Here is a 27893-nt window from a genome sequence, read left to right on the forward strand (position 1 = left end):
GGTTTAAAGTTTTATTTTGAAACCTGCAAGAGATGTTTTTTCATTAGTTAAATCATTTCATGTGTGCTTCTGCCTTGATAGAACTTTGGGGGAGTACATCTTTGGGTTGCATCATGTAGATTTCACAGTGTAACTCTAAAAAGAACTACACCCTTCTAATTCCCATTGTGTTTAGAAGGTTGCAAATCTGTTTAAGGGGTGTGCTGTTAATATTGGAAAACAATATAAGGCCTTGATCGCCCTCTTGTGTTCCAAAGGTAAATTACAAAGTTAATTCAAACAAGATTTTGAGAGCTTTGTGAGCTATATAAGAATTCTTATTTATAAGTTCTCATTAGCACCTTTTTGTGTGCTAAGAAGAGAAAATAAAGTATTTCATTTGATCATTTTATTTGCTATGCAGCACATAAAAGACATAAATGTAGCAAATAAAAGCTAGAATATATTTTCTGCTACATCAGTATACAGTTAAAGAATATAAGATTATGTTAAAGCTGCAGCGATGTGATGCTAGCATTATATCTATAAAGCTGGACACGTGAATTGTAGGGTTAAATGATATATTGTCTGGGTTTTATGCAGTGCCAGCTGTGGAGCCTTGTTCAGTTTATTTATTTATGTTATTTCTAGTCTGCCTTTCTCACTGAGACTCAAGGCAGATTACCTGTGATGAATGGCTTTTTATGTACCTGGGACCCCCAAATCTCAGCATCACCTTTTTGAGATTTGTAGGCAGCCACTGAGTAAAAGAGGGAGCCAGGGGAAAACTCTGCCTTTGGTAATGCCATCTGATGTCATAGAGTCCTTTCCAAAGATTGTGTCCCTTACAGATGATAAATATTTATAAACTATTTAGGTAATAATGGAACATGGGGTAAAAACCAAAATCAACTTACATTAAATGAAATCATTACAGTGAAGATGGATTACACTGCTGTTTGGTGACTTCACTCAAGTTAGAACTAAAATTTATCAAACTAAAGGTTAACAGTCTTTTTTAATTTTAAGGCCAATTTAGTACTAACAGGTTTCTGCCTTGTGACGGCTATGAATACAAACACAGAAAATGTTCTTCAGATGGCAAATTTAGCTTCTGTTCACCTGTGGAATCAGTGATTTTCATGGTGGCCTCACAAACCATTTTGAGTTTGAGGCAAGAAGGTGAAAACCAGGGTTTCCTTGTGGTGCCAATTACAAATGGTTTGCCATGCTAAGAAGTCTATATGCAGTTGACTTAAAAATGGCCGCCAGAATGTGGCATGGCTTCATCATATGAAATACCTCATAGCCTGTCTCCGCTACCGTGCCCTGATTTCCCCTTGGTGTCATCTCTAAGCTGTAAGCCAAAAATAATAGCTTTAGAGCACTGAAGCCACTTTTCTCTCCAGCCTTAAGTTCTGAAACTAGCTCTTCTGTCAGTCTGAATCAGAAGCCAGCTGTGCATACGTATCTGAGAGCGAAGCTACAAGTGACTTTCTTCACGTGGAGAACACTTGATTTTTCTCACAAGTTTACCTGGGAAGTGAAGTCCGAGTGGTCCTTCCCCTCTCTGTTAGAATCGCTGCCTGAAGAGCCACAAGAGGGCTTTGTTTGGGGGCGGGCAGCTGCTACTTTCTCCAAGGGCGTCCTGCCGGCTGCCTGCTCCCGGGGAGCTGCTCTGGAAGCGGCCACGTCAGTGAAGCTTCAGCTGCAGTGACAGCGGAAGAATCTGCAGCAGCTCCCTGGGAGCAGGCAGCCCACAGGACGCCCTGGGAGAAAATAGCAGCTGCCCACCCCCAAACGAAGCCCTCTTGAGGCTCTTCAGGCAGCGATTCTAATGGAGAGGGGAAGGACCACTCGGACTTCACTTCCCAGGTAAACTTGCGAGAAAAATCAAGTGTTCTCCATGTGAAGAAAGCCACTTGTAGTCACACCATTAGTGGCCCACTTCTTCTCTGAGTTCTCCAAAAAACCTTCCGTCCCCAAACCTTGGAGCAGTTTGCACTTAAAATGCGGCTCTCCCAGCGCGGCAGAACGCCGCTTAAGCTGGGAGTCGTCCTTTGGAGCCCCGCCCGGTGGAAAGGAGACAGTCTCCCTTCCCGGGCTTCCGGGGCTTTGCTGGGGGGGCGGAGCCTTGAGCCGTTACTGGCTGCTCCGCCCTTACCCAGCCTCAGTCTCTTCGATCACTCGGCCCACCCACCTCACCCTGTTTTAGTGCAGGACTAGCTGGCTGCTGGGTTCAGAGCCAGGTAGGAATTTTTCCCTCTTTTCCCTGATTGGCTGTTGGGAAAAGGGTTTTTTCGCCTACCTTGCACTAATGGCAGTGTTTGAGTTATTCTTGGGTTGTGCTGTTTAGTTGTAGTTGGCAGGAGATTTTGGGAATAGGGTGCGGGCCGGTGAGCCCCTCTGGCATTTTCCCCATGCGTGGGGTGCAGGGTCTGCCAGGACGGTGGGATGCTTTTGACGGCTCCTTGCTAGGAGGGCAGGCGCCTGAGGGGATCCCCAGGAGCAAGGCCTAACCTCATGCTTGACGGCTGGGGCGTAAAGGGTGCTTGAGGGGGGATCCAAGGCCTGGCTGCCGGGTTCCAGCCATTCATGAGATGGCCTATACCCGGGGCAGGGGGGCTCGCCCAGACAGGCAAGGCGGTGGTCAGTGGTATGACCCCAGGGCTTGACCTGTACCGCTTAGTTAGCTCTTGCCGTGCATTACGTTATGGTCATTTAATAAACGGCCCTTTATTCCAAGCCTGTGTCTGTCTCTTCCTTCCGGCTGGGGTTACAAATAACTGTTGGCTTTTAAAAAAAAATCACTAAGGCAACAAATAAACAGCGTAATGCATGATCATTCACCTTTTCAGAAAGTGGAAAAAATTATTTAAAAGTTGACAGCATGAAGGGGGAGGTGCAGGATGATGGGGTGATCCTGAACATGTCAGCTCTCTCTTCACATTGCATCGGACTTAATTCTGTGTATCTTGAAATGACATTTTATTCTTTCTTCTCTTTTAAAGTTTGCAGCTTAGAACCAGGAAATGTCCAAACTGATCCAAAGAACTACACCAGCCTTCTGGTAACTTGGGAAAGGCCTCGAGTAGTGTATGACCCAATGATTGAGAGATTTGCTGTTTTATACCAACAGTTAGATGGAGAAGACCAGACCGTGCACGAACATCAAACCGATGGGTATCAAGACTTGGTAACTAGCTGTTTTGTAGATTTGGAATCATTTATGAATAATTATTATGAACAAATGAACTTTCTCAGATATCTTTACAGTTTAAGCAACACGGATAAGAACGCATTGCAATCCCTTTCTGTGATGTATACAGATCAAAAACAGGCACTTATTAGCAAGTGCATTAACCCTACTCTGCTACTTATTTATTAGGTATATGAATTGTATATGAATTGTGTTTATAGAATTGCATCTTATTTATAGACATTTTCTAAATATATAAAATACTGTTTTGTAAGCCACCTTGGGCAGGTTCCCTGGAAAGGCAGCATAGCAATTTTCTTAGAACTCTCCTTACTCCAGCACAGTGGGAACATAGTGCTAGTTTAACATATGGAACTCTGAGACAAGAACAGAAGAAGTACGTATATTGAAAATTAGTGTTTCACAATTGTCCACTCATCATCTTGCCCAAAGGCAATTTAGGTTCCAGCTTTTGTTCTGGATGAAGTGTATAACTCGCCCATTTTCTAGTTTACTACCAAAAATTCTAGTGACAACAGAACCTTTTCTGATTATAGTTCAAAATACAAGAATAACGTGGCAGTGACTATTGAAGGCAGCAGAAATTAATAGGAGTGCTGTGGCACCTTGAAGGCTTTTTACTTTAACATAGATCCAAAACACACGAGAAGAAATACCTAGATTCAGCACGTGTTCTCTTACCTCAAGGTTTGCTGGGATCTGTAGGCGTCCTGGAAGCTTAAAGTTTAGCATTTACAGAGCAGCAGGAAGGGAAATACAGGCGCCTGCATTTCCCTTCCCCTTCCTGCTGCTCTGTAAATGCTAAACTTTAAGCTGCCAAGACACCTACACTTCCCAACAAACCTTGAGGTAAGAGAACAAGTTTAGCATTTACAGAGCAGCAGGAAGGGGAAGGGAAATACAGGCGCCTGTATTTCCCTTCCTGCTGCTCTGTAAATGCTAAACTTTAAGCTTCCAGGACGCCTACAGATCCCGGCAAACCTTGAGGTAAGAGAACACGTGCTGAACCTAGGTATTTCTTCTCGTGTGTTTTGGCTCATAGTGATACTCAGTTTATGAGTTTAAAGGAGCTGCATTCACAATTACCATCAGCCAAAACAGCCACATGATACTGTATGCCCTGCACACCACCACAATAAATAATATTAAATATATAGCTATTAATTTTGAATTGAGGTGGCAGCAGGGATGAGCAGCGGCGGCTCCCTAGGAGCCAAGCTACCAGAGACGAATTTCACGAGGAGGAGCACATGAAGGGAGTCGCAATGTTAGCTGAGAAGCTGGCTTTTAAAAGAGATCGGAAGGCTTTGTCAATTTCCCCTCTCTACAGAGCCAGGGAGATCTCTGCTCAAGAGAGTTTGTTAATTTCCTCTTTGCCACAGGAAGGCTTTGTCAGTTTCACCTCCCCTTCAAAAAGGCAAAGAGGAAATAAGCAAACCTTCTGAGCAGTGATCTCCATGGCTCTGTAGAGAGGGGAAATTGACAAAGCCTTCCAATCTCTTTTAAAACTCAGCTTCTCAGCTAACATTGCGGCTCCCTTCATGTGCCCCTCCTCGTGTAATTCATCTCTTGTAGCTAAGCTCTAGAGCTCCCTTTATCAAATATATGGAGTGAGTTCTCACTTGGAAGACATATCTATATGACGTTACAAAGAAAAATACTGTGAATAGCATGGTAATTGAATACTAGAAGGCCAGCATTTAATATAATTAAGTGCAATACAGGTGTAACCTAGAAAAATACAGATAACATTCATAATAGCAATAGTGATAATACCATCTCCCTCATTTTGCTAAGCTGATAAATACTTGTGTCGAGTGACTAATGGAAAACAAAAATGCTGTTGAATTTTTTGATGTATCCTAATTTATCAGCTTCACTCTGGAATCTCCCCTTGAAGTTCTTTTGTTGATGAATAGTAACTTTTAATCACCAATAATATGTCATGGGAATATTCGTGGAGCTACGCTCAGAAACAATTTAAATTCCACAGATAATGATCAAACAAATCTCTGCAGCCCACCATCTACTTAATCCATCAAAATGCAAAGGCCTAGTTTTGATTATGTTCAAATGTGTGACCTGTTTTACCAAACATTTGTTGTAACAAACAATCCAAAATAACGCATTGCAGATCATAAACAACATGCAGTTCTTAGCATAAAACCTTAAGTAAGTGACATATTCACCCCAAAGACTAACTTTAGAAGATGTGCTTTAGAGCATTTTTTCATATCATAGCCATTGGATAAATATGTACTGCATGACCATGTCGGCATCACAAACTGCTCATGTTCATTAATGCTAAAGCATGGGGTGAGATACCTTTAAATCCTCGTGGCATTACGTAGCTGTTTGTTTGTTTCTCTGCTTTTGGAGAAGTACTTTTTGATGGCCTCCACATGGAAGCTGTGATAGTTCACTCACGTTCTAATTAATGGTGCTCAGCTCCTGTCTTCAATGGATTTTGAATTGTGAAGTGCTTTATATGGTTGTGAATCACACTATAAAATTTTGTGACCAATTTAAATGCATATGTGCAGATGGAGCACAACTGAAGTAAATATGACCCAATTTGCTGTCATGCATCCAAGTAAAATTATTCACGGTAGCGACTTACATTGTAATGATTTATGTGCTCCGGTGAACATGAAGGGTTCTACGTAAGTAGGAGTAACTTCATTTTAATACTGCGGAAGCTTCAGAGACACGGTGGGGGTGCCTGTTCATTGGATCCTGAAATATTGATGTGAACAAGATATTCTGCTCATATTGTGTATGATTGGGAACCCACAGAGCTTAGAAACGTGCCTGTTATGTTTAAATACAACACAGGCTTTCACTCAACTATACTATGTGTATTTTATTAATTACTACTACTGTCAGTACTACTACCACTATTTGGAGAATACTAAAAATGTTGTTCTTTTTTATCCCTATCCGGGTACCCAGTGAGTCCCATTGTGGTCAAGTGTACGTAGGAATGCAACGTTTTTATTGTTCATGGGAAACAGAACTTTTAAAACAAGGAATTAAAGATACTGAATTAAATAATCGGTTTCTATGCTTCCAGGGAGCCATTCTGAACAATCTGCTACCTAATACCAGTTACGTAGTGCAGATAGTTGCTATTTGTCCTAAAGGACTTCGTGGAAAATACAGCGATCAAGTGATCGTTGACATGCCTTTGGATGATCCAGGTAAGTGCCTGCATGAGCCCAAAGGTAATTTTTAGTTGGAAGTCTTCATTACTCTTTTATTTGCAAACCAGCTGAAATCACAATGCAATGGAATTTCAGTATCAATGTTTTCAATTTGAAATTCCGCCCTTCACCATTACCTGGCACTAAAGAATTTTTTGCACTGGATGTGTCATTGTTTTAGATTATGAACCATAATAATCAAAGTCACTTTGACTTTGATTCCAATACCATGCTACTCTCTGAGATGTATCCATATTCATTTGTTACATTACAGAGACCTGAATTCAAATTCCTGCCCGTCCATGAGCTACCCGGATGAGCTATAAGGATGAATCAGATAAAAGTTGTTAACTGTTTATACATTACAGTATTCAGCATCAACAGTTACCAAACATGACTCCATTGATTTTGAAATCTTATTGCATGTTGCTTCTTTGAAATGTTACGTCAATGCAAATATGGTGATGGAATTCCCTTGCTTCTTAATGTTGGAATGCACAAAATCAAAATAATTAACTATTACATTTTGTTTCAAAGCTCTGTTTTCATCCAACTGTGAATGATACAATGTCAGTTTTACCCTAAGGCACTTCGCTTGATTTGTTACTGAAATCAACAATGATTTGATTTTGCCATTGGTCACTAATCTATATGACCCCGTAATATTATTTCAACTTTTATGTATATTGCTTGCTTTGAAAGAAACCTTAGTAGCGGGGGTGTTATTTCTCTGCATCATTACTTATCCTGCTTCGTTGAAATCTGTATAATTGCACAGACAGAAACTCTGTTTGGAAGAGAAGAAATACATTTAATGATTCAGGAATGCCTTGATTTTTACTCCCTTTATCTACATAGTTTTCAGAGTCAGATGCAAAATTCCCAGGTAGGTGCAGTCAGTTGGATTCATTCCTTATTTACCCGTCCTCAGTTAAAGTTGCTGATGGCTCGGATAGTCCATTAGTGCAGTGGTTCCCAACATTTTTGATGTGGTGACCCGCATGTCACCGTGTCACTCTGTATTGGTGTCCCATTCCAGGGCTGGCCCAAGAGATTGAGAAGATGCAGGGGTGTAGCACTGGATTGAGGAGATGTGGGAAGATGGTAGATGTTGGCAAAGAGGTGGGTGGCAAGTGCCTCAGTACTGTACCTCACCCACAACAGGTAGAGGCCAGTGAGGGTCTGCAGGGAGCTGGACAACAGGTTGGGCTGCTGAAGGAGCAGCAACAAGACAGAGCCTAAACCCAGGCATGCCTCTTTCTCTCCTCCTCTCACTTTTCCATGTACTGAACAGTTCCCACCTACTCTCCAGCCTTTTCTCTTTTTTATTTATTTTATTTTATTTATTTCAAATTTCTATTCCGCCCTCCACACAAGTGGGCTCAGGGTGGATAACAACATATTAAAATACAAAATACAATAAAAACAACATATTAAAATACAATAAAATCCATACACATTTAAAACAGGATGGTGGACAGCCTTCACAGGGAGGGTTAAGATTTTATACAACCCTTTTTCAGGCCGGCGGAGGCCCAGCCTTAGCCATATGCCTGGCAGAACAACTCTGTCTTGCAGGCCCGGCAGAAGGATAGTAGGCCCTGCCGGGCCCTGATTTCAGCAGACAGAGCATTCCACCAGGTGGGAGCCAGGACTGAAAAGGCTCTGGCTCTAGTCGAAGCTAGGCGGGTCTCCTTGGAGCCAGGGACCACCGACAGCTGTTTGTCCCCTGATCAGAGTGTCCTCCGGAGTGTCCACCTACTATCATAAAGTTACTAGTTGCCAGACAGCTTCCTTCCCCCATTATTGTAGAAGCTGGAAAGAAAGGAGAGAGAGAGACAGAGAGAGAGAGAGAGAGAAGAGTGCCAAGGGCAGGAGCCACCATTAGGGACGGCTGGCCGGTGGCCCTCCTTCAGAGGCTGTGTGACCCACAGATTGAGAAATGCTGCATTAGTGTATTATTTCTTCCCAATCAGGGCAATTCAGTTTGTCCCACCTTTGGGGGTGATTGGCAGTGCTTGGCACAGGAAGAGGGAAGCTCTGCTTCTCCCCCCCAACCCCCCCCTCTTTTGTGGCCCCTTTGTGTTTCCAATTATCCAATATAAACATGAACTTTTTTCTTCTGATCTGTCTGTCCCTGCTTCTGTAATGCATGTAAACTCTGCCAGGTCATTTATTGTAATAGAAAAGGCTTTTTATTATGAGATTTGAGTTTAGTAGCTTGTTATGCAGTATAACAAGGAGAAGAGTGTACATTACATTTCAGAGAACAGATTTATCACAGGGAAGGATCCCAAAACTGCTCATATTCTAATAAAGTTAATTGCTGAGGTTCCTATGTAAATAGGTCTCAACTAGCAGATGCAGTGCAGATTTAAGAGGAAGGGAGATAAAGAACATCTGGTGAACACCTGAAGTCAGCAACATGGTGGGGGGGGGCTGCCCAAACAAGCCTCTTGTGGCTTACAGGCTCCTGAATGGGAAGCCCTCCCTGGGGCTCTCGATCGCTCATCACCTTTGCTTAATGGCAAATGTGGGGATGATGCTGAGCAGACCCTTGTACCTTAACCAGGTATTTGGGCAGTAAAGAGCAGTCTGAGGCTCAGAGGCAAACTGGGGTTGCCCAAGCAAAATGTACAGCTGGGAAATATTTCTTTGTTATAAAGTATACTGACACAGAAAGTAAGAGGAGTATTAACAGTTTGGATTGTTGCAGTACATTGGGGATCCCATCCTTCCTTTTATCTTGCTTATTATGCCCCCCAGTGGCCCACTCCCTCCTCTTTTTGCTCCCCCCCCCGTTCCTTTGCTCCCTCTGCCCCTCCCCTGGCCCTTTGCATCTTTGTTTATCCCTACTCTTTCTCTTGCTTTTCCTGCTGGCTACCACGGCTGCCTCCTTCTCCTAGGCTCCCCTGGTAGTGGCGCTTCTCTTGCCCTCCCCAACACCTCCTCCTTCCTTTCCTGCTGCTTCTCCAGTCTCAGCTGCAGGTACCCATTCACCTGCCCACTGACTTGCTCACCTGCCCGCGTGCAATGCCTCTGCTCCCCCCTGCTTGGTTTTCCCAGCAGCAGCTTTCCCAGCCTCCCTGCCACTTCCTCCCTTTCCTCATCACCTCTGCCTCCTCGCATCAGTGCCTTTCAGCAGCTATAGCTGGTTCTGATTATTTATAGGGTTGCTCACCAGTCCTTAAAATGGCCACCAAGATCTCATGACATAGTATCATGAGATCTTAGTTTTTCCCACAGTATATACATTTTTATAAAGTTTTAAAAATTTGAAAATTCAATTTATTTCTTTTGGGGATTTTTGTGAAACCTGAAGGCTGACCCAGGTTGGCACAAACATCACCTCAGTCTGTACCTGGCCCTAGTGTGTGGGTTTTAGGGTTCACACATTGAAGAAATTATTAATAAATTTGTGGCCCGCAGTTACCGCAACCTCTGTGACTTTCGCCTTCATTCCAGAGCTTTAGGGGCCTGAGATCTCTACTTATGATAATCCCAGCAATGTGGAAAGTAGCAGCAGACTAGGAGCTTCCGTACTATCGAACTAATGACCACCAAGTCATAGTCGCTATGGCCACAGACCATGTAGCCTCTAGCCAACCATTATTACACCCAAGGTTCCACCCATTATTACTTATTATTATATGTGTATTCAAACTTTACAGGTCAGAGTTTTTGCTCAGAAGTCATATAGTAAGTGGATGTGTCATTCTGCCCTTAAAGAAATTAGAGAAGTGCAACCTCAGAGTACAAGAAGTCTTATTTCTCATGCACATATATGGGTTGGACCCAATCAGCTTTTTTACTGATGAAAAAGGGAGGAGAGGATTCCTCCTGACACCAAAAACGTTATGCTGAAGATCATGAGAACTGAATAGACAAGAAACATGTGGGACAGAGACCATACGAATCAGAGGACTCAGAGATTAAGTAAAAAAGCAGACTAGACCAACCCATGTCATGCTTGGTGCAAACTAATCAAGAAGAGCCTTCAGTCACTGTTATCTTTCCACCCAACTTGTTAGAAGAACATGTCATATCATAGCCATACTTGTAAATTGTTTTCATCACATTTACTCAGAATGCTATGGCATCTAGGGGCACAGGAGTGGAAGATGGTTGAAATCCCTTGCAAGTTTTGTTAGAGTTCTCCTATTGGTTAATAGCTTTAATCTCATTGTTAATTTGCCTGGATCACATTTGTTTCCTGTAACTCCTGCTTATCCACAAGTATCGCTTTGTCTCCACTAACTTTGGCTGCTGATCACACACTCAAGAAGGTGCAAGGTCTTTTGTAGATGATGCATTCCTTTTACCACTTTTCACCCATAATCTTTTCAGTGTGCAAGACCATTGACTCAATTGTCCTCCAATATTCAGGGTAGCCCCTCCCCAAATATTTTATCTGATAACAGATTTGGAGGCAATGAAAACCTTCCATAAGTCTTTCCACCACAGACCAGTCTAAAGAGCATGTAACTTGGAATAAGATTACGTTTTTCTTGTATCTTGTGGATTTTAGAATCCATCAAAACCTTATCAGATAATTAGTGAGGTGAGAAGCTAGGATGACCCTCAAAGACCCACTTGGGTTCATTACCCTTCATTACCTTTCAATCACTTAAAATCATGAGGATGAAAAAATTCTCTTGTCATACTTTGAAGTATTTTTATTCATTGTATGTCTTCTGACATGGAAGATGGATTTCCATCATAGTTGTTTGTTGTTTAAACATAGTGTAATCGTTTCATGTGGAACTGAACTCGTTTCTTCTTCTTTCTATGGAGAATTAGTGAAAGATGGACTATTTTCAGCTCATCAGCTTTGTCTGTAAGCTAATGCATTATTTTATCTCTTAAGTTCTACTCTAGTTTTACTAGTTGAGTAATGTAGCTACACCTAGTGACAAACTATAAGCATTTTTGAGTCATATAATTTTAAAAGAGAAAAAAATTGAAAATATCTGTGTGATTTAGTCCTGGATGGTTACCGTAACATTTTAGCAAACATCTGCAATCTTATCTAGGCAAACAGTCAACAGAAAATTATCACATCTCATACAAACCAAGTTGCAAATGTATAGATCTTAATAAGTATGGCAAACAGCAAATGTGGAACAAGTTTCATTGAGTCTAGTTTCTTGAAATTAAGAAAATCTTGTTGATAAAAGGTTTAATCTTAAGTATGAGTGAAAGTTTTGTTGATTTTATTGCTAGAATATCACCTACTGTTTTTTTTTTTTTAGTCACCCATATTATTTGTACAGGTTTTTGGATAAAGGAGTTGTTCTGCATAAAGTGTTTAAAAATACAAAGACTTGAATGGAATATGAAATTGAAAATAAAATCCAAATTAAATAAATTCAAACAAAAGATCACTTTTACAGCAAAAATAATCATGCTTCTCTTTAATTAAAATAAAGGTTGTTTGAAAAGTCTGCTGAATGATTTTAATATATATGTATTGTGGACCTGCAGTATTAAGTATTTTCAATGGATATGTAAAATTTTCATTAGAAACAATTGAGAAGCCAGGGAATATCATCATTATTTTATACCTAGCCTACTAATTTCCAGAAGATAAAAGGTAAGAATTTTTTAAAAATCTGATATCTGCTTCTGTTTGTAAATGACTTCTTTATAAGTTACTCATTTGTTTTTAAAACAGTACATTGGGTGTTTTTTACAAGCCAGAGAATGTGTATCATATATCACGATACAGTGTTCTTTAAAATTCATAATGGTTTAATTCTTAAACTCTGCATTCTGGAAAAAATCGAGTGCGGGCAGGGGATCTGCAGGCTTGAGAACTGTTATCATGATAGGCCTGGCATTTTTTTTTTTTAAGAAGTCTTTGTGGCTGTTATCTGTAGGTGACATCAATGCACAGGAGACACAGCACATGTGTATATGAGTATCTGTGTACTTTTTCTGTTAACTTTCAGCAATAGTATTTCCACTGCTGAATCTAAAACTCTATTTTACTTCCCTATTTTTTTGCCACCCCCCCTGCGAATTCCTCCATCATAGTAACTCAGAATTAACTGTCTTCAAGTCCTGTGCACATAGGCCTAATCATTAGCCATTCATAATATTCTAACACTATTTATGATATTGTCATGCATGAATTTTTTACCAAATTTGTTTAACATATAAATTTCTTAAGCATACCTGTAGTTTTGCCAAAGTAATAACTCTGGTGATATTAAAATATGAGTTTAGACAGTACATTTTGTTTGTTTGTTTGCTTGACAGAGATTGAATTTTCTGAGTTGACTGGACCTGAAGACTATGAGGTATTGTATCATCTGAAATCCTTTCCTGTTTTGAAGTGCCAGAATCACAAAGACATCTTGCATTAACATTGCAACATAGACAATTTTAAACACCTTCTTTTCACACCTGCATTTGCAGAAGTATAAAAAATATGCTACAGCAGTTTACTGGAACTGGTTGTTATTAGGAGTATGCATCAAAAAGAATTTGGCTCAGTCCAGATCCAGGTATCACAGGGATACCATAAAAATTTGGCATCCCTGAAATCTGGGTTAGTTTCTCTATTCCTGTTTGGTATCTGGCCATTTTTCCCTCGGGGGGTTTATCTGGCCATTTATTCCCTATAGGGAAAACTATCCAGGGGGCTGGGGAGGCATTTTTCAAGAAAATTCCACTAAATTTGCGGGGAACTTACTCCTTCCTGTCCACTAAAGACCTCCTGAGCTTCAGCAAGATTAGGCCCCTGAACAGGGTGCCTCCAGCCATTTTCCATTGTTTCCTGTAGGGGAAACATTTCCAAGCTGAACCAACAAAGCCTAACAAAGCCAAAGTGAAGCAAAGGAATCAATATCAAACCAAAGAATCCCAAGCTTAACCAAGGGGGATTGAGGCAGCGGACAGACTTTGAGACCGGGGTCGTTCAGTGACCTGTGGCTCAGGAAGGTTCTAAAATTTGTACAATAAGGAGGCAGCATCAGCAGTCGCCCATGTCTTATCTTTCCTCACGCACAGAGAAAGAATGGCTTTCATTTCAGAGCTTTGTGGAGACCAAGAACAGACTCAGTCCAGTGCCTGAACTCCTTCAGTGCTGCCTTGCCCCCATACTGCTGCCCTAAATGAATGCTGCGATGGTGGGTTATGCATACTGCAATTACATTTGAGGCAATCAGTAATTATAGTTGCGACAATCAAGTCCTAATTTAAGTGTCTGAAGTATTGTTACGTGTGCTTGAATTTGGTTTTGTTTGTTGAATGAAGCCAAAATTACTAAATTGAAAACATCTGAAATAAATAAAAAAAATACCTACCACAGCAATGCTCTTACCATCAATTGTGTTTAATTATACATAAGAGAGTTTAAAAGAGAGAGAGAGAGCCTGTGGCTTAAAATTACAAGTTAACAATCATTCCTGGCTTGCCAGAAGGAAAATGTACTGACATTACTGCAGAGTTTATTTCAGTATAATTTACCTTCCTTTAGTCATAGATAATCATAAGATCTTAACTTCGCCGTATTTTTGTGTGTTTTTTTAAAGGAGGAAGATGAAATGGAGGAGGCGAGAGCAGGGGTGGGTGGAGAAGCTGCAGTAATTACCAGCACCGATAGTGTGACAAACGAAATAAGGAAAAAAGAATTCCAGGTGACGACATCTAGCTACAGTCTGGAGAGAATGGGGACAAAATTCAATGAAGCGGGAACACACAAATACTTGACAAGGGAGGAAGACTTCTACGAAAAAAACTATCAATCCACAGCAATTCATCATTCAACTTTTCAGCCCATTCCTGAAATACCAAAGGAAGGAAAAGACGACTCTATGGAAGCTCATGTGGTTACCACAATTGTCTCTCCCACGAGTGTCTCCACCAAAGGTAATGGGGAGGAACGCACACATCTTTCTGACAATGAGCAAACAACAGCCACTGCTTCTGAGAGTAGTGAAGATGATATAGAGGTGTCTGCTTTTAAACCCGATCTAGATCCCGATGACTCTTGGAGTTCTAGCCGTACCACCTCTTCTAAGTGGTTAGTTACTGCAGAGACATCCCCGGAAAACACCTTTAGTTCAGGAAGCCCAGAAACCAGTATTCACGATGACGATCTCTCTGAAAACCATATTAAAATGCCATCAGAAGATTTAACACACCCAAGGCCTGAAGATTCTGCAGAAAAAGCGCCTGCATTTGATGGGAATTTGTGGCATCTTAATGGTACACATATTAGTGCTGTACCAGAGGATAGTAAGCAGTTTTTTGACACTAGTCCCCCAAATCCTGCCACAGTGCCTTATCCGAATGGTGCGGTGCTTTCACAAGATGCTTCTGTTGTGGATATAGAATTGCCACATTCTCCCACCTTTGCTTACTCCCTCACTGAGTTGTCATCTTATTCTGTCTCTTCACATTCTGAAGAACATGGCTCTGCTACTGCTGCCAGTAAGACACTCTCTCAGGCAACTCAACCAGTGTATAATGGTGAGATACCACTTCAACCTTCCTACAGTAGTGAAGTGTTTCCTCTAGTCACCCCTTTACTGTCTGATGCTCAGATGCTCAACACTTCCCTTGCCGCATCAAGTAGTGGTGTCACCTTGCATGCTACACCTGTATTTCCCAGTGTCGATGTGTCGTTTGAATTCACCTTGTCTTCCTATGATGATGTGCCTTTGCTTCCATTTTCCTCTGCTTCGTCCAGTAGTAAAATGTTTCACCATCTGTATATGGTTTCGCAAACATTCCCGCAAGCTACCGCAGCTTTTGAGAGTGATAAAGTGTCTCTGCATGCTTCTTTGACGTTGGCAGAAGGTGACATAGTAATGCAGTCAAGCCTTGCTCAGTTTCCTGATGTGACATCACATCAGATGGTCCACCCTGCTTCGGAGACATTGGTATTTGGTCATGATAGAACTCGCTTGTCTCAAGCTGAACCACCCAGCAGTGATTTAGATATGCATGCACTGTCTACAATCTCTGAACTTGCCTATGCTTTAACTAGTAATGTGGGCTCTCTCCAAACTGTTGCCGCTACCTATTACTCTTCAGAATCCGCTCATGATTCTGTCGGCACGGTTCGACAGGGTCCGTTGTTTAGCAGCTGTAGCAGTGTGCTGGCACATAAGCCTTCTTCCGCAATATCGCAAGCTGACCCTTTGCTGCTGCCTACGTGTTCTTTGTCTAGCGAAACGGAACGGTCTGCTGCATATGCTGGTAGTGAGTCCCCTTTGCCTGACACAGATATGTTGTCTATGCGTAATGCTTCTCCGCACAATCCTTCTGGTGAATTGATAGGCAGCACACCTGGGTTTAGTGGTGATGTTGAAATGCTTCACAAAAACGGTGTGAAATACGGATCGGACACAGAACGGCAAATTTCTTCTTCTTTCAGTGAAATGGCTCCCCTTGCTGAAAGTGAGATGCTGCTGACTGAACAGCCAACAGCCGTTTCTAGCGATGACGTTAATAAGCTGGATGCGGCCTTGCGAGAAATCCTCATTACTGTTTCTAGTGCAAAGGGAATCCTTCCAGTGTCTCTTGCTTTTCCTGTTCCTAAGGTGCTTGATTCTGGTGTTAGTAAGCTCTCAGAAAGTGCTGCTCCTGTTCAGCTTTTGCATGTTACAACCCCAGTCTTTGATGACACTTTGCTTAAGCCTGTGCTTAGTGCGACCTCAAAGCAAGCTTTCTCTGCCCCTGCTTCTAGCCACGTAGTATTTCCTTCTACCCAACAGTATTTTTATGAGTCTTCAGCTACATTGAATAATAATGCATTGCTGCAAACTTCCTTTCAGAAGTCTGGTGATGGTACCCTGCTTAAAACTGTGCCTAGCGATCCAGTATCGATTGAAAAAACCACCAGGGCTGATAATGGTAGTTCTGCATTTGATCAAATATTGCACCAAATGATACAAGGCTCTGCTGCAAATAAATCAGTGTTACATTCTACATCGGTGTTCTCTGCTGTAAATATCTCACATACTACCAGTAATCTGACAGATTCACCAGAAAGTTTAACTGTCTCTAAGGCAAGGGGTGAATATATTTCCCCAAGTTTGCTTAACAACGAAGATATACACCAGGTTGCTCCTTCATTGCACAGTAATTCTGAGTCATATTGGTCAACCAGTTTAGAAAACACAAATGCCTTTCACCCCAAAGCAGTGGACACAGTAACTACCCCGATCTTGCCAACTAGTGCGTTACCATACACAGCTGTTTATGTTGCCAGCCATAGTCATTCAAGTATTTCTGAAAAGGATGAGGTTCTCACTTCTTATTTGGGTTCAAATATTGTTGATATTGCAGATCCTGTGCCAGAAGTAACTTCTGTTCCTCAGGCTTTTACAAATGCGCCAGATATGTATGTTACCCTTTCAGCTGATTCTCCCAGCATGAAAGATGGTAGTACTTTAAACACATTTTTAATTCCCACTAAAGTAACTGCTGAGTTATCCACTGCTGCCCGTTCTGATGCTGATTTGTGGTCGTCTATTGTTGATGAGGATTACGATGAGTATGATAGCGGCTTGCCTATGAATGGCTGTCACACATGCACTTCCCATAGAGAAATTCAGGAGGAGGTAGATGAACCAGATACAAAGGTAAACATTGTGAACGGTCAGCATAATCTAGTTATAAATTCACACTTTGAAATATCTGAAGAAGAAGAAGAAGAGAGAGAAGCTACAATCGCTCCATCAGATCATAGGATCATCCATGATGCAGACCAGATGAAACGCACACCATTCCCAGGATTGGCTTTGAACATCAAGGCTGAAAAACAGAGTGATCCATCCATACTGGACAACCAAATTCAGACTGTTAGCAACCCATTGCAAAACACACCAGAGTCTAAGTCATGGGTAGTTTTGGCAAACGATGAAGAGAGTGGTTCTGGACAAGGTACTGCAGAAAGCCTTAATGATAATGAGACATCAACAGATTTCAGTTTTTCTGACCTTAATGACCGTGACGCTGACGGGACAGTTGGAGCAGGTAACTCAGAAATAACTTCTGGATTACAACAGTCATCTGTAGAATCCATTCCTAGTGGTCACTCATCAGTCTTCAACATTTCTGAGGCAGGTTAGTTATGGCCGTCTGTTGCTTCACTTTGCATAGTTGTAGCAGCCTTCTGCCACACAGGGTATGAAGGGAAGATATCAACATAGCGTGTGTTGAACAAAGGGGATCATCACATGTATTTCAGTTGCGGGCTCAATAGAATAGGAGAACGGTGAAGAACTGCAGTGAGTTGCTTGTGTATGCAATACTAGTTTCAACTTTGCCAGCTAATTTTAAAATTCAGAGTTTCTCCCAGTTATATGAGACAGTAAGAACAACATGCTACATTCCAAGGACACATCTATACTACAAGTTAAATGACTCTGGCTATTGTGGTCTGTCAAAATTATCTTCAGAATTGTTCTTTTCTAAGAAAGTTGACAATTTTTAAAGATTTCCTGACCCCCATACAGTACAGTGAATGATGCCTGGAGCTGGAACAGTGACAGTTAAAACTCCTTAAGTTTGCAGGGTAGATACACACTAAAATTATAGTTTTCTTGTTAAAACCTAGGAACATTTTTCTTATCGAAAGAGTTAGTTGTTATGTGTGGTTTGAGGCATAATATATTTTTAATGATGTATTTTGTATGTTCTTCAGATAAGATGATGGTAAGGTAAAAGATGTTTTATCATAATACTGCCTAGATAAACCTTTTTTTAGATGTGAATAGCTTGCAAAATATGGTGTACTAAGTTCTAACTATGTCTAATCTATTGCTTTTTCCTCCTAAAATGTCTAATTATGCTGTCAAATGAAATGGAAATGAGACCTTTTAGAAATTCAAAGAATTCTTTTTAATGAAATTATATTAGCTACCAATTTATCTGATGTGAGTTCCCCAAAAGAACCATGGGGACTGAAGTGTGGAGAGGCACTGGGAAACTCTTTGTAAGAGATTCCTCCCAACAATCTACATTTATTTGAACATATTTCCAATAGGGGGCAGCATTACCAAGCTTACATTGAGGGAAGAATTAGTTTCTGGAAATTTGCAAAAGTCCCTGGATTCAGACCTGCAAACATGTTCGCTGAACTTCAGTCATAGATATAGGAAAGCGATGAAAGAGAATTTTTGAAAAATGCACCTTTATCCTATTACAGAATTGTTTGCTTCACTGAAAATATACAGGGTGATATATGGCTTAAAGATGACCAAATGGAAAACTCACTGTTTGAACAGAGCATATGAAAGGGATATAGGTTTTCAGTGCTGAAATTGTTTTCTGCATTAAATCATTCCTGAAAATAAAAGGTTGAAGAGAAAAATAAATATCTGTTTCCAAAGCCAGTTAAATATAGCATAATTTATATATATATAGTCAGCTGTGACTAAATGTAAAATCCCTTGTTGTTGCAATTAACACGAAAGGAGGCTAAAAGGATAGTTCAAAAGAGCGGCATATTGTACTTCTTAGGAAACAGCTCTTGTTAGCAATTGAGACTCGCTGTCTTTCCTCATTAAAGGCCTTTCACAGGAATGATTCCCTTCTGACATAAGCCTAATTTTTTTCTTTTGTTCTAGTAGCAATTATAAGTGGTTCTTTCAGGAAGTATTTCACTCAACTATAAATGTCTAGTTAAATCTATTTTTCAAAAAACAGACTCATAAACACTGAATTTTTAAAAATGTTACATGAAGGATCACTCGTTGCTAAAGGCAGGAATTAAACCTGATAGCGTCGTTGTGAGATTTAAAAATATTTATGAATTCATATTTTGACCTGTAGTTGTTATTTATTTAAGCCCACTTTTCTCTGTTAAGTGGAATAAGTCTTAAAACATTGTTTGTCTTGTCATTCATTGAAAATATTTAAATACAATATTTATTGTTGGCTAGATGGTAAAAATTGCAGCAAGTGTTCTGCCAGGGGAATGGAGCTTCCTGCGTTACTGTGATTTCTGCACTCACACACCCATACCTAGGGCTTTTTTTCTGGGAAAAGAGGTGGTGGAAATCAGTGGGTTGCCAGCACAGGGGGCAACTCTTGGCGGGAGGTGGTGGCCCTGATACCACATGTGCACGTGCGAAGTGCGTGCATGCTCCCAGGACCAATGATGTCACTTTGGATCAGCTGGAACAAAGGGGGAGTTTTTACAAGTTTAAATCGCCCTTGGTGAAAAAGTTCATATGGCTGGTGGCCCCGCCCCCTGATCTCCAGACAGAGAGGAGTTTAGATTGCCCTCCGTGCCGCTTCCATGGCACGGAGGGCAATCTAATCTCCCCTCTGTCTGGAGATCAGGGGGCGGGGCCACCAGCCATGTGACTATTTTTCAAGAGGTTCCAGAACTCCATTCCACCATGTTCTAGCTGAAAAAAAGCCCTGCCCATACCACCTGCAAAATTGCTCTGAAGCCTTGAGGGATCCTTTGAGATCATCACTCTGAGATGCAACACAGGGTAGGAGGGGATCTACATCATGATCGACAAGTTCAAAAACTTCCCGATCCCCCTTTATGCAAGCAGAAGTACCTTCTACTTGTTCGCCGGTGCATGCAGTATTTTTTTCTTGAGCGGAAAAAATACTTGATATACCTTATTTTAGAAATTCTTACAATAACCCTTTAAGGGAAACCATTATTATTATTCTCCCTATTATAGAAGGGAGTCTACAATGGAAACTTACTTAAATCTAATTAATTAATTAATGTTATTTATAGTCCTTTCTCACAGAGACTCAAGACGGATTACACAGTCTGAGTCAATACAATCAGTGGTTTGGACACATTGAATACAAATGCCATAGGGTATGGATTACAGAAATTTGAATACAAACAGAAATCTGAAAACAGACCTGAAACAATGCTGGGGGAAAAGCATTAAACATAGTAAATGATGGAGAAACTACCCAGTAGGTGCGTGGTAGTACAGTCCACAGCCCCGGCCCTGTCACCAAAGCATCTTACTGAACCATTTCCTTACAGTTCAGCCCTCCTACCTATGTAAATAAGCTCTCCAGAATAATTCAGTTTTGCATAGGTTGCTGAAAGCCAGGGGTGTGGGATCTGTCCTAACCTCATCAGGCAAGGTATTTCCATAAGGTGGGTGCTACAACGGAGAACACACATGAATGGGCAACTGTAGATTTTGCCCAATTGCAGGATGGCCCCTGCAGAAGGCTCCGTTCAGATGAGCAAAGCTTGTGGCACAGCATAGGGAGAGAGCTGCTCCCATAGACGTGAGAGGCCAAGGCCATGAAGGGCTTTGTACGTGATAGCCAATGTATCTTGCTAGGATGAATTCAAACATGTATTCTGGAAACTGAACACAGGTATTGGTTTCCCAGCACATCTGTTAGTGTAGAGACATACTAAGTGTGTTAGAATGCCATTTATGATCTTGTTCTAATGCAGCAAGGGATGGCAGCAGCCCCCTTCCATCTACACACAGGAATCCATTGTCCTTAATGAGAAAAGCTGTTTCCCAAATTGATAAGTTTGAGGAGATGATCAGGTTTAGAGCTAAGTACAGAACATAGGAGACTAGAGCAGACCTGGAGAGGTATAAATGCTTTTAGAGTGCTCTTCAAATGTACAAGAGAATTCATTGCTTCATGCATATTGTCAGTTCTGTACTAATGGGTTCAGAAGTTAACCATAGATTTAAATACAGCTTACAGACAAAAGCTTTCAAAGGTGCCTTCAGAGTTCTTTCAAAGGGGGGTGAAAATCTAATTTTCGTTTTTGAAACCTGTAATCTACAATGAAGTTACTTGCAAGAATGAAAGTTATTTTTATACATTTTAACTCCCATTTCCCTTTCAGCTCACAATAGACATAGTCTCGTTCTGAACAAAGAAAGCTATTACTCTAAGTATGCTGTGATATCAAACTATACAAGCACCATGTTCTTAGTTGCTGTAATTAATAGCCTATCTGCCCTTAACAACAGCTTGACACAAAGAAATTAAGCAGTTGAATCTTGTTCTATCACTTCTCTCCGTGGCAGGACAAGCATCTTCCTGCTTCATGTCTGAATGTCAGGCTACTGTTTAACGCTCAGAAGAAAGAACTTTACTTCTCAAGTCATCCCTTGAGAAGTGAAATGTTATATAAGAATCTTACCTCTATTGTTAAAATCACAGCTATATATGACGATCACATCTGCAACAAAATAGTAGGTTGGACCAACCATCTCTCACTTGAAACATGCAGTTTAATACTTTGCATTAACTTGAAAAATACCAGTTAGATTATCATCTGTGTGTTTTGCATATGAGATCCACCACTTGGCATAAATAGTCAGTCACCTTTGGAATCATTTCATAAATACAGAAAAACTGAAATTTGAAACAAGTTATGAAACAGCTAATATTTATTTCTATATTATATCATCATTATATGCCTTCATGATATTATAATTCTTAAATAAATTTTGTCTTTCCTCCCATGAAATGCAAGGGGTTGTACATTGAGTAGACCAGGCAGTGTCTCATTCAGTCACTGACCAGACCCATAGGTAATTAGTTTCAGCACATCTGGTTGATTAAATGCCTCCAGACCATGTCCTTTCACACTCACATTGGCTGCATTCAGATCTACTAAAATGTCTGCAGTAGCACTGAAAACAGCAAGTGCTTGAACAGAAGAATTCACCAAATAAGAATACATCAATTTTGCTAATAGTTGCCATTATCCAAAAATCTCCAAGATCCCAATGCACATTTTAAAGTCTATTTACTCAGTTTACCTCCTTGTTTTGGAGATATCTGCTAGCAAAAGACGTTTTCCAGGAGAAACTCCTATGAGCACAGAGTTATCTGAATGCATCGCAGATGCACCTCAGAGCTGATGAATGAAAAGCTATAAATGATAAACCAGAAAAGTTACTAATTAAACTGTTGCATGTTTTCTTTCCTTAAAATTGGATTCATCAGGATTCAGGACTAGAGATGGGCACGAACCGGAAAAAAAACGAACCATGTGATTTGTGGTTTGTCAAATTTCATGAACCACGAACTTTCACGAACCTGCCCCTAGTTCGTGAATCGGTTTGTTTGGTTCATGAAAATGTCACATCTAGGTCAGAAAATCTTTACTTCCGGGTCAGCAGAAGTTCACTTCCAGATCAGCAGAAGGTGTGTAGGAAGTCCATCCCCTGTTGCCTAGGAAACTGATTGATTGGCACCAGGCTGTCTGCAGTGACAAACCAGAAAATGAACCAAACAAACCAGCCTAAAATTCGTGGGTGGTTCATCAGAAATGGGATCTGACAAACCGCTGGTTCATGAACCACGAACTGGCCTGGTTCATGCTTAATTTTGGTTCGTATTTCAGTTCGTGCCCATCTCTATTCAGGACATATCCCAGCAGTCCGGTGGATACAATTTACTCTCCTAGTTTTAAATAGGGAATCTTCCATTTAATGGAACTGTTACTAATCTTTAAGATTTTTGCCCCTAAACCCTCGACTTCTACGTACTCAGTTACCATGATTCAGTCACCTCTTGTAGTGTGCATATTGACATCCCCCCACTGCCGCCATTTGTAATTGCTTTCCTATTTATTTCAATAAAGGGACAACTTCATGTATGATTCTTTGGCTTATGTATTTCTAAGTCTGTCTGAATGTTTGTGGAAGTCAATGCGCAGAAACTCATCAGGGCATATGTATGGCTTTGGGTTGTGTCATTTGTACAGAGATGACCGACAGGATGTGCGCTAAGCAGGGTATTTATCATTTCAGTTTCCACTGTCCTGGTTTTCTTTGAAAGATCAATACGATAGATTACACAATAATGAAATGCATTTTTCAGTTACACTGAACACTGTATTGACACCATGGATCTAAAATTTGATTTCAATATAATAATGAAGAAAATTAGATTTTTAAAAAGGCTGTCATGTCTATCAAGTTCTACTGATCAGAAAAGTTCTATTGATAAAAAGTTCCAAATTCCTCTCTTTCATGTAGATTTTATTAGAACAACTTTACAGTACACATTTTGATTCTCAAGGAAGACCTTGTTGGAGACACCGAATAGCATAGTGCAAATAGAAACATGGGGTATTAATGCAGATCTGCTTTTCCATGAGCACAGGACAGATAAGGAATTCTTACAAAATTATCAAGGAAACCCTGACTTCTTATCACCTAAGTTATGGTGTTTAAATGTTAGAGAAATACATTAAACGGTTTCTGGTGCATTTTCTCTGTTAAGAATGGTTTTGCACTTACAACTAGTGTTATACTGCCTAAGTGAAAATATAACACTGGAACAATCTTTTATTCTCGGTGCTAACTTGTATATGCTAATATAAAGCTGTACCAAACTTCTCTTTGTTTTTATCCCCCTTCTAACAAAAAGAAAAAAATGCAGTTGTTGGATAATGAAATTCTACATTGCTGTGGTGCGGACCTGTCTAAGCTATGAGCCTCTGCTTTGTTCTCTGTCTGCTTATTTGCTTTAAACTGGTTTGCAAATATGTATGTTTTCTGCACTAAAAAAAAATTATAACGGTAAGTGACAGTATTTAGGACCCTTGAATCATGGTCAGTTATGCTGTGTCTATTGCCAAAGTTTAAATACAAGTTGTTTCAATTTTCTTCGACTACAGAGGCAAGTAATAGTAGCCATGACCTCCTAATTGGTCACGCTGAACAGAAGACGGTTATACCACTTGTGGTCGTATCAGCTCTGACTTTCATCTGTCTAGTGATTCTTGTTGGTATTCTCATATACTGGAGGTAAGATTTTTACTGTTGCTTTTTATCACTGCTATTGCTGATTATATTAATTAATCCAGCCTTTTATAGAGAGAGACAGTATTCCACTTGAGGCTGATTTTCTTGATGCAAGTCTTGGGTTCACCATGTTAATGTTTTGCTGTGAGTCAGCTCATCCGTTTAAAAAGCCATAGGTTAAAAACTAGATGGTGTCCCATCTCACCTGTGAAAGTAGCTGCTTAAAATAACAAAGCATTAAACATTAAAGAAATATTAAAATAACATTGCCACACCTAAATATAAGTATTGTGACGATGTATAGGACAGCTTATGTGGCGATAGCTAAAGCAGCACAGGCTGTAGAACAGATATGGCAAATCTTTTGAACAGTGCTGTGTGTGTTGCTGACTTGTCATAATTGGACAACTGTATGCTCGAGATTGCTGGAATGTTTCTCTCTGATTCTGTGTGGCAGATGTGCATGATGTCATAAAGCCACATGTGGAACTAGAGATTATTGACTGAAAATCAACACCAATACATTCATGGGTGGACTAACCATGGCAGTGGCAGTTTTCTCACAATTCTGTGCATCTCTGAATTTATTGGTGCTTAACAGGAAACACAGACATGGGAAGCTGATGCGTAGTAAGTCCACAGCTGTGAAACTTTGTGCATCTTTGTTTCTCTTTGTATCTCTCTGTGTATCTCTGTCTCTTTGTGAACGTTGCTTATTCTGAGCTTGCTCCTCAGATAAAATAATTATAATAACATTTGATTTATACACCACCCTTCAGGACAACTTAACACCCACTCAGCGTGATTTGCAAAGTATGTTATTATTATCCCCACAACAATCACCCTGTGAGGTGGATGGGGCTGAGAGTACTCCTAGAAGCTGTGACTGACCCAAGGTCACCCAGTGGCTTCAAGTGGAGGAGTGGGGAATCAAACCCAGTTCTCCAGATTAGAGTCCTACTACTTTTAACCACTACACCAAACTGGCTCTCTGACCCAGAGCCAGATCGACGGGGGCAGGGGGGTAGTCTTCCCCCAGTGCTGCCAAAGAGGGGGTACCAGGCACAGCTGCCAACCACCAGAAGTGCACCAGAGCTGGCAGCGGCAGCATGGGCAGCTGAGCAGAGGGCTGGGAGGCCGCCCGCACCATTTGCCTGCCCTGCCGACAGGGCAGCTGACTTGCCGCACATGCAGGACAGGGAATGTGTGGCAAGCCAGCCGCCCCATCAGTGGGGCAGGTGAACGGTGCAGGCAGACTCCTAGCCCTCCGCTCAGCTGCCTGCACTGCCACCGCCAGCTCCGTGGCGCACTGTGCACCAGTGCAGCCGGCACGCCTCCGGGCCCCTGCGTGATAATGTCATGGATGACGTCACGGAAGTGATGTCATCACGCAGTGCCGGGGGCATGCGTGCTACATGCATGCGGGGGGGGGGGAGAGAATGCCAGACTTGGGTTGCCCTGGGCGCTGGCAACCCTAGATCTGGCCCTGCTCTGACCTGTGAAAAGGTCTTTCACAGATCTCTGTTTTCAGGTTCTTGTGTTAAAACTGCCACTATGCCATTTAAATTACAGGGAAATTTCCTGAAGGGTAATGCCAGGAGCAAACAGAGTCCAGCTCAAGTTGCTCTGCTACCGTTCAGACCTGACCAATGCTAATGGTTAGCAGTAGTACAAGAAACACACAATTGAGAATACACTCTTTGGCACTGTTGGAAATTTGAGCTAAGTAAACCCTGCACTGCTAGCTTGCAGCCCTGCATGGGTCATGATGATTTTAAATGTCTAGTTTCCTCCTAAAGGCATTCTCTGATATTGGGACAATACATCTGGTTGCAACACCAAAGGGATCTTCTACCCTAGGCATCCTCCTAACATCCTTTTTTGTGATGCAGTGATTTACAGTATTGGTGATGTTTTACTGTTTGTGTTTCCTGTTAAGTGTTTGAACATGATTTTTGAAGACATTGGAATGAATGTTCTATAAATGTGCCATAAATAAAAATATTATAAAATATGTACTGTAAACTTTGTTTTGAGATTCATTTAAAAATAGAATCTTTCACTTCTTAATAAAAGGTTAGGGACAATCAACATATTCTAAGTTCATCCCATCGCTGTTGCAATACCGAGCACTGGATTGCATGTCTGAATGGGCTGTCACCTATTTAACATGCAGGTTGGCTTTACATGAGGGGGTGTGCACTTCAAAAAAAAAATTTTTAATTTCAGGTCTTTTTTTAAAAGGGCATGATGGTCTGTATGCCAAAATTTCAGGAGGATGTTTGTTACTATTTGGGGGCATGTTTCAGGTTTAGCTCTTTCGGTACATGAAAAACATGCCATTTAAAAAAGATCTGACATTAAAAACAATTTTTGGTCCACCCCTGGCAACAGAAGTGAAGATGGAGGGATGGAGAGAGAGGAAACATGCACTAGCTCTCAGCTGCTCTGCAGCACATCAACCCCTTAAACTTTAAAAAGCCATTATTTTCTATGAGAAGACCTGGCCTCCAAGAGCAGGAGGCCAGGTCTACCACCATTGAAAATAATGGCACCTTTAAATTTAAAGGGACAATGCAGTGCCAAACATCTGAGGAGGGGGCACTGGTAGACCTGGCCTCCAAGGCTATGTCTACTGGCCATAGACAATCAAATTATTTCATATTGGCCTAGCCTCAACCATTCAGAGGCCAGGTCTTCTCATGGAAAATAATGGCCTTTTAAAATTCAAAATAAGCATGCACTGCCAAGCATCAGAGAGCTGGGATGAGCCTTCTCTCTCTCGTTCCCTCCCTGTTCCTAAAACCCAAAGCTGTCCCAAAATTCTGAAAGCTAAATTATCATCACTCCCAGTCAGGGCTTTTTTCTGGGAAAAGAGGTGGTGGAACTCAGTGGGTCGCCCTAGGAGAAAATGGTCACATGGCTGGTGGCCCTGCCCCCTGATCTCCAGACAGGGGGAAGTTTAGATTGCCCTCCATGCCGCTTGGCGGCACGGAGGGCAATCTAAACTCCCCTCTGTCTGGAGATCAGGGGGCGGGGCCACCAGCCATGTAACCATTTTCAAGAAGTTCCGGAACTGTTCTGCCGCGTTCCAGCTGAAAAAAAGCCCTGCTCCCAGTATGTTGAGAGTTTTTAGGAGGTCACTTCAGATACAGAATCAGCTACTTTCAAGTGTAATTTCAACTCCGGTATATCCAAATGCATGCTCCTAGTTTACATAGAACCCAGTCCCAGCTCAAATGTGATTTTTTTCATTTTCATTTTTGAGGTTCACATATACTGCTATAAGTGATCCAATCAGGATATGTTTGTGTGAGCCTGCCCATAAAAGAGGAATGTACAAAAAGCTGCACATCTTATTTTTTTTAAATCTACATTTACGATTAATTTGTTATGGATGTTTCTGCAAGGATTTATGACTAACCATCTGCATTTTGTTTACAAGCTTCTCTGTAGCTTTGTGATATGACATGATTGTTCATATACATCTTCCAAAAGGTTTTATCTGTAAGGCTAAAAGGTCTTTGAAAGAAAATACTGTCATAAATTGTAAAACCAGGATTGCATGGTGTTCTTTCAGTAATCTTACATGTGTTCTGACCTTGTTCTTTACAGATGACAGTGTGTTCATTTTGTTTCTTTTCCTAAATACACACTCACACAGTTTTGTAACTTTAATCTTTCAAAACAAAACAAATAACCCATGAATGATAATATTTGCTAGATGATCATGAATTTAATCCT

General features: G+C 41.0%; 1 protein-coding gene across 3 annotated transcripts in view; it reads left to right on the forward strand.

Moving 5' to 3' along the window:
• The window catches only part of PTPRZ1 (protein tyrosine phosphatase receptor type Z1), a 138634-nt gene that overhangs the window by 78333 nt on the left and 32408 nt on the right, over window positions 1-27893 (forward strand). Inside the window, exons 9-13 of one of the 3 annotated variants that reach the window (XM_054988905.1) lie at window positions 2991-3175; window positions 6273-6399; window positions 12664-12704; window positions 13941-17484; window positions 24023-24152. In XM_054988905.1, the coding sequence (XP_054844880.1) occupies window positions 2991-3175; window positions 6273-6399; window positions 12664-12704; window positions 13941-17484; window positions 24023-24152 (4027 nt within the window). The remainder of the gene's footprint in view (window positions 1-2990; window positions 3176-6272; window positions 6400-12663; window positions 12705-13940; window positions 17485-24022; window positions 24153-27893) is intronic. The other 2 variants (XM_054988903.1, XM_054988904.1) reach the window with 2 other exon arrangements.

Source organism: Eublepharis macularius, chromosome 9, assembly GCF_028583425.1.
Source record: "Eublepharis macularius isolate TG4126 chromosome 9, MPM_Emac_v1.0, whole genome shotgun sequence".
NCBI classification, from domain to species: domain Eukaryota; kingdom Metazoa; phylum Chordata; class Lepidosauria; order Squamata; family Eublepharidae; genus Eublepharis; species Eublepharis macularius.